General features: G+C 48.2%; 2 protein-coding genes across 2 annotated transcripts; one reads left to right on the plus strand and one right to left on the minus strand.

Moving 5' to 3' along the window:
• Window positions 1-1,045: 1,045 nt before the first annotated feature.
• Window positions 1,046-3,567, plus strand: LOC117898054 (adhesion G-protein coupled receptor G2). Its single transcript, XM_034807217.1, has 2 exons — window positions 1,046-2,325; window positions 2,387-3,567. The coding sequence occupies exons 1-2, from the start codon at window positions 1,128-1,130 to the stop codon at window positions 3,547-3,549; spliced, it is 2,361 nt and encodes a 786-aa protein (XP_034663108.1). The 5' UTR covers window positions 1,046-1,127; the 3' UTR covers window positions 3,550-3,567.
• Window positions 3,568-3,916: 349 nt separating this feature from the next.
• Window positions 3,917-4,939, minus strand: LOC117896978. The gene is made up of 2 exons (XM_034805533.1): window positions 4,741-4,939; window positions 3,917-4,679 (listed from the first exon to the last, which is right to left on the minus strand). Exons 1-2 carry the CDS (start codon window positions 4,759-4,761, stop codon window positions 4,272-4,274), a joined length of 429 nt encoding a protein of 142 aa, XP_034661424.1. The 5' UTR covers window positions 4,762-4,939; the 3' UTR covers window positions 3,917-4,271.
• Between the last annotated feature and the right edge of the window lie 1,942 nt (window positions 4,940-6,881).

Raw genomic sequence — 6,881 nt, forward strand, 5'->3', positions numbered from 1 at the left:
TGCATGCGACCTTCAGTTGCAACTATAATGTTTTGCGAAGATGCAACAATTTGATTTCCAAAAGAGCATGTCGAATGCCAAAGGCTACAGGAGCAACAACCATCTCATTAGAGTGAAACCAGTGCAGAATACTGGTTTTTGCTTCTTGCGGGTAATCGGAGTTGTGTCCAGAGTTTAGTTGTGACTCTATAAATAAATGCACTTTTATGTTGTGTACAGCAAACTTTGTAAAAATAGTTCTGATTCAACGGCCAGCGTCGTTTTTATCTTCTGCCGCCGATGCTGTCGAGAGCTGATGGAGAGCCTCGAGACGGAGAATGCCGGGAAATATTGTAAGCATTTCCAAGTGGCACAGCGCGCGCTAACTCTCCCACCTCGAGTGGCCTTAGAGGTGGAGTGGAAGAATATCAAGTGCTCATTGACCGACGACCAGGTTGCTGGCAGACGCTCAAGCCGCGGCGCATCTAATTATTCACGCGGCTCATTCTAATGCCACATATCGACAGATTGTTTCGCCAGAGCCGACGGCTGCTTGAATCTGATGGGCAGGTGGTCGGGTCGGATAGAGCGGGCTGGCTAAAGGTAGCTGATTATCGAACTGACGTGCTACACAGCTACCGATTGATGATTACTTAGCTTCAACGCTTTTCCTGACCCACAGATGTAATGTTTGCTCCTCTCTTAGAGTCACTCACAATGATTAAGGAATGAGCACAGCGCAGAATCGCACTCGGGATACCCTCTGGAAGCATCACAAATGTTGGCACACTTCTGTACATATATCTAATACTTAAACGAAGCCACTGATTAATGGATCCATTAACCATCCACACTCCACTAATAAGAGCTGATTAACTTGTTAGCCTTGAGTCGAAGCCAAAGACGATCTACATCTTCGATAGCTGCTCTTGTTTTTGATTGAAATACATCAAGTCTCCTTGCAAGCCTCGGCTGTCGGACCACTCGGAATATGCCCTATTTGTTAGGGTATGGCGAGAGCGGAACTAGTTTTATCGCCAGTCCAGTCACACGCCTCCCAGCCTCAGTCCAGTCAGTCGATCGCGGCGCTCGGGAGTGCGACAACGGGGCCAGCGCATAAATTGAATTATATCGAAATTCTCGACGAGATGCTAAGGCTTCTGGGCTTATGTTGGGCCTTCAGTTTTGCATTGTCTAGCAACACAACGAGTCGAAGCACCCAACTCTATGTGCAGCCCCATCTGAGCATCGGCAGCTGCCTGGATTATTGCCACTTCAGATTCATTCCGTTCCTGCCCTGCATCGACGACATCCAGAGGATTGCCAACAGTCCGGCGGAGGCCTGTGGAAGAGGCTACTGCGATGCAGAGCACTTCGAGCTCAACTACAAGACAGGCGATGGAGTGAAGGTGGAGTCCCGCAGGAATCATGTGGAGAGAACTAGAGTGGGCCGATTGGCCAACTTGCGGGAGCTGTGCCTGGACGAAAGGGGTTTCCCCGTGAGACGCAAATGTGAGGTTCGCAATGGGACCAGGGAGTGGGAGAGTCTCAGTAACATCACCTGCCGAGCTGCCCAACAACTAAGCTCGAATCTAAATCGATTGGCCGTGGAGAGTCCACCAGATATGATTAGCAGATTAAGCGATCTGCTAAGGCAGTCCCACGAACCACTGCGCCCCGTCGACATCTTCAGCATTGCGCAAATCTTCGAGTCGCTCTTGGAGAAGCCGAAAAAGGATCCCAACGTAGCGTCCGATCTGATCGGAATCTGCCTGCAGGTGATGGCCACCGACAGGGAAACTCTGCGTCTCTCAGCCGAGTTGAATGCCACCAACACCCTGCTGAGCAACTTTGAGGACTATCTGGATGCCCTGCCGCCGCAGATAGTGCCCAAAGAGAGCTGCGACGTTGCAGCCAAGAGCCAGAGTCACGTGTCTGGCGTGTTCAGCGTGAAGAACCAGATTTTGAGTCATATGGGAGTCCACGCTCTTATCAGCAACGAGCTCAGTGTGTTCTTCGTGAATCCGGACTGCGCTAATGTGACGGGAATCGCCGTATACAGTCTCCCTACTGATCGACAAGATAACTCCACCTCCGGGTCGAATGTGGAAGGATTTGGCTACAGTCCCTTGAGTTCATCCGAGAGCCTGGAGAATATCAGGACCAGGAAAGGGCTGGAAACTGCTGCCTTTCTCCCAGAACAACTGTGGAGAGAGCTGAAGCAGAAGGGAGCCACGTTCCTGGTCTTCAAGGTCTACACGCGCGACTCCCTCTTTGTGGAGACGGAGAGCCGAGTGCGAATGCCGAGCAGTGCCGTCATATCGATATCCATTCCCGGAATGGAAGGTGAGTTGTTCAACAAACCAACTATCCCCGCAGTTTGAGTAGCTTTCAGTTCTCCTTGCAGATAATTCCCTGCCGTTCAAGCTGCCGTTCTTCTTGCGAAATGGCAACGCAAACTCCACACTGATGGCTGGCGGAGGGTGTGGCTACTGGAACTATGAAACTTGGCTGAGTGATGGAATTACCACCTGCAGTAGTAGCGACAGCTTGGACACCCCTCTCGATCCCGTCATCCTCTGTCATGCCGATCACCTCACACAGTTCTCCTTTCTACTGGGCATCAGCAAGATTCAGACGGGTGTGGACAACTACGAGGACGATCGAACTCTGGACACGATCACCAATGTGGGGCTGAGTCTGTCGCTGGTGGGACTGCTGGCCATCTTCCTGACTGCGGCGCTCTTTAGAAGCTTCCGGAGGTTGGCCTCCACCAAAGTGCTGCTCAATCTCTGCCTGGCATTAGCTCTGCAGACGCTTTTCTTCATGGACATCGGCAGGGGGGAGCTGCTACGGAGATTGCAGTTCACGGATCGATGCCTGATTGCGGGTGCCCTCATGCAGTACTTCCTGCTGGTCGTCTTCAGTTGGATGCTCATCATCGGCTTCCTGCAGTTCAAACGCTACGTGAAGGTCGTTGGCGTTATCTATCCGCGCCACTATATTTTCATGTCCGCCCTGGTCGCTTGGACACTGCCGCTGGTGCCCACCTTGTTGCTGGTCAAACTCGATCCCGCCTCGTACAGGCCCACCCAAGAGTCGCCCGAAATGCCCCACACTGTCCTGTGCTACCCCAGCGGCCATGGCCTGTACCTGGGCGTGGTTCTTCCCATCGCTCTGGTAACTCTGGCCAACGCCCTGATGGTCGGCTACATCTCCTGCAGCGTCTACTGCGCGCTGCACACTCGAGGCAAGCACGTTCTACAACAGCTGCGGCTCTTTGTGCTGCTCTTTTTCCTGCTTGGCCTCACGTGGATATTCGGATTCTGCAGCTATTTCCAGTGGGGCAGAGTCTTTTCCTACCTGTTCTGCCTGACGGCCACGCTGCAGGGATTCGTGCTGTTTGTCTATTTTGTCATCCTCAACAAGGACAACCGCAGAGCATGGTTCAGTTTAATCTGCAACTTCAAGTCCAAGGAGGAGATGGATATCGTCGCACTGCGCACACAGGAGAAGTCGGCGTTTAGTCGCACCAGCCAAATGTCAGTTCAAAGTTCATCAACCAATTAACACAAATTGTAGTCCTAAATGCCAATATTATTAAATTATGAAATATCCTCTTAATATTTTCGTTTAAAGCCTAAATTTGAATCTGGCGGGCATTCTACAAAGATCTATCGGAAATCTTCCATCCCGAATGTATTTTGTTTGCTCATCACTAAAGCGCATCACTAAAGCTCATCTATAAAGCGCATCGTGTAATCTCGCAAAAGCTCTATGCTTGAAAGCTTTTTACCCGTTTTAACCGGTTAGAGCTTGGAAGTTGTTTCCCCGGTCGTTTAAATTTATAGCTTCTAATTTATGTAAATGAGGATTTTTGGTGAATGTATTTCAAAGGTTATTACGACGTCAGGTAGATCGCTCATTCGGCTTTATTGGATGTGATAGGGTCGTAACTCATAGTCATGGTGTGTGAGGGGAAGATGCGTGGATCGCGTGGATGTTGGGTTTTGACTTAAATTAGATTGTCGCACTTAAATGCCAGCACTGGCCTTAAAACAAAGAATTAAAATATCGTTAAGTTATATACTATAAGAACCAGTAAGATTAAAACAAATTAGCCTCATCTACTGGCTGCCTCCGCTGCGATTCGCGGCGACGGCATTCCACAGCACAGCACAGCACAGCCCAGCCAGAAGCCGAAACCGAACCGAACTCGTTTGAACAACACACGGTGCCGCCGCCGACAACGCGACAACAACACAGCATCAGCCGCAGCCTCAGCCGCAACCTCAGCGTCGTATCAAGAGTAATCGCAGCGGTATGTAAGAGCTTCCGGGTACGACATCCTTCCCGTCGGGTAGGAAATGCTGTGCATAGTTCTTTGGTGTCGGCGTATTCGGCGGCAGGGCGTAGTCCAGTATGTTCTCCGAGGCGGCGGGCATGCGGTAGACCAACAACTGCATCGTCTTGGAGCCCGCTTCCGTTTTGGCCTGGTGATTGAGGGCTCGACGCGAGAACTGTGCGCTGTCAGCCTGCTGGAAGCGCTGCAGATGGCCTTGAATAATCCGCCGTAAGGCTGCCATGGTGCCGGGAGGAGTTGGCGTCGAGTAGAAGTACGCCTGAGGCTGGCGGCGTGGCAAATATTCCCGACTCTGCGTACCGGCAGCAACCACAGCCAGCATTGAGACGAGCAACAGCTGCAAGTTAAATGGCAAACACTTTAATGATAAATACGATTCGTTTGAGGGATAAACTTACGCAAGAGCACGACTTGTACATGGTTTCCTGATGAACTATTATCTATGAATTCTAGCACGATCTTCGACCGCTCTCCGTTTCGCTCAACAACAGACTGAATCGAGGTGCTTTGGTGGCTCCGCGTCCGCCATTCTCCAGCGACTCGTTTCAAGTTCAGGGTCTTCATCCATGCATTTACATAAATTTCTAGCCATCCGAGCGGCGATCGGGCCCAGTCACAGACATTCACCGTTCTCCATGCTTTGCTCCTCCAACTAATTCTGTTTTCGTCGGCACTGGCACGTGATTTATGCATAGAGAGACCCGACCCACTCGAAGATCACCTTCAGTTAGCGACTATATATTTAGCAATCCAGTTTAATCGATCAACGGATTCCCACTACTTCAGCCAAACCCCCAAAAAGACAATCTCTGCCATTTCTCAGCTGACTTGTTGAGATCCCACCGATAGCCAGATAACCGGGGATTTTTGGCACAGACGGCCAGGCGACGTCTTTGGGTGGTTCACGCCATTATAATTATGCAGATTTGATTTAAAGCAACTGAATAAATCATCTTTATGAGTGGTCGCCTTACAAGAGGTCGTGTATTCACTCATCTAGGGAACATTTGCATAATGGTTTCCATATAGAGATGTAGGAGCGTGTCCAGACACCGAGACCCGTGATCCGAGCCCCTTTGTGGTGTATTTTATATTGATTTTTAATCACCGACTCGACTCTTTGTGCCTGACAATGCGCACCAAAAGCTGCTCAATGATCGTTTGTCTTGTCATTCGATATGCCCGTCCCGTCGGACAGCTCAGCTCGTCTCTGAATCATGACTCCACTCAAATGTGGATTAAATCTGAAGATGTGCCAACAATGGAGAACATAATGCGATTCATATGCTAAGCAATAAAGTTGCTCGAGACCCGTATTGTATTACTGCCGCCATAGTTGATGGTTAATGTGTGCTCGGATCGATTGAGATGTTCAAATGGCAGATCATCAATCGAATCGACTGAGTAGCTGAGATTAACATATGGGGAGCAACAATCGGTAAATGATCGCAAAACAGCTTAACGACTTTTCGATTGATTGTAAAATGGAAATCAACTGAGCAGAATAGGACCAATAATTAATTGATGTTTGAATTAATTGATTACCTTTATACAAACAGCTTTGAATAGTCACTCGAATGTTTATTCAAATATGCAGCAGAGATTTCATTTCAGAGATTTAGATTTTATTCGAATACAATCAAATTATGGTTTATTCACGCCTGCTGACAGAGTTGGAAAAGTTTTCACAGTCCCCAAATACAATTACCAAAATGGCTATCCAATGAATTTGCAGCTGAGTATTTTCTGCCTTGCCCTTTTGTCCTCTTCTCTCAGTCTGCTCCTTGAAAATGTCGAGGCAGCCCCCATCCTAAAATATTGATGAGTCAGCCAACGGAAACGGAAACGCAATTAAAGCTCGACGTGGCTGCAAATAAGCTTGTGGCATTACGCAATTACAATTTGCAGGATTATGCAGAATGCAAATATCCACTCAATTGCATTAGCATTTTGATTTATATGCAAAATAACGAGCTGCGAGATGACGGGGTTTCCTGTACGAGTATGTTTGAACGCTGATGATGCTGGACTGCACTGGAATGCTAGCAAAACGATTCACTTGTAATTATTATGTAAATTATTTATGCAATTAACTCAATAAACTTCAGCGAGAAGCTGAAGCCACGAGTCGGTGCTCAAACATGACCATCAGCCAGCCATATATCCATATTGATGAGGGTCCTTTCCGGCTCAACACACCGCTTATGAACACATACTATGTACATACATATGTATGTATATACGTATGTTTGTCCACATAATACATATTTCATATGCCATACAAAAGCAGCATCATAATCAGGAAAGAAAGAGGGGGTCGGAGTCGGTAGCTGTACTACCCATTGGGGCGAGTCCAGCTGCCGTTGAGTGCTAAATCCTCTGTCACATATGTTTTGGGGACTCCCCTGTCAAAATGAACAAACAAAAAAACAAACAAAAATGGAATTCTGGCTGCGGGAGTCGAACGTTTTGATATCCATGGTTTACGGTCTCTCTTTATGTAGTTATATGATATAAAAATGCAATGAATAGAGCGAAG

The sequence above is a fragment of the Drosophila subobscura genome, chromosome O (genome assembly GCF_008121235.1).
Source record: "Drosophila subobscura isolate 14011-0131.10 chromosome O, UCBerk_Dsub_1.0, whole genome shotgun sequence".
Taxonomy (NCBI): domain Eukaryota; kingdom Metazoa; phylum Arthropoda; class Insecta; order Diptera; family Drosophilidae; genus Drosophila; species Drosophila subobscura.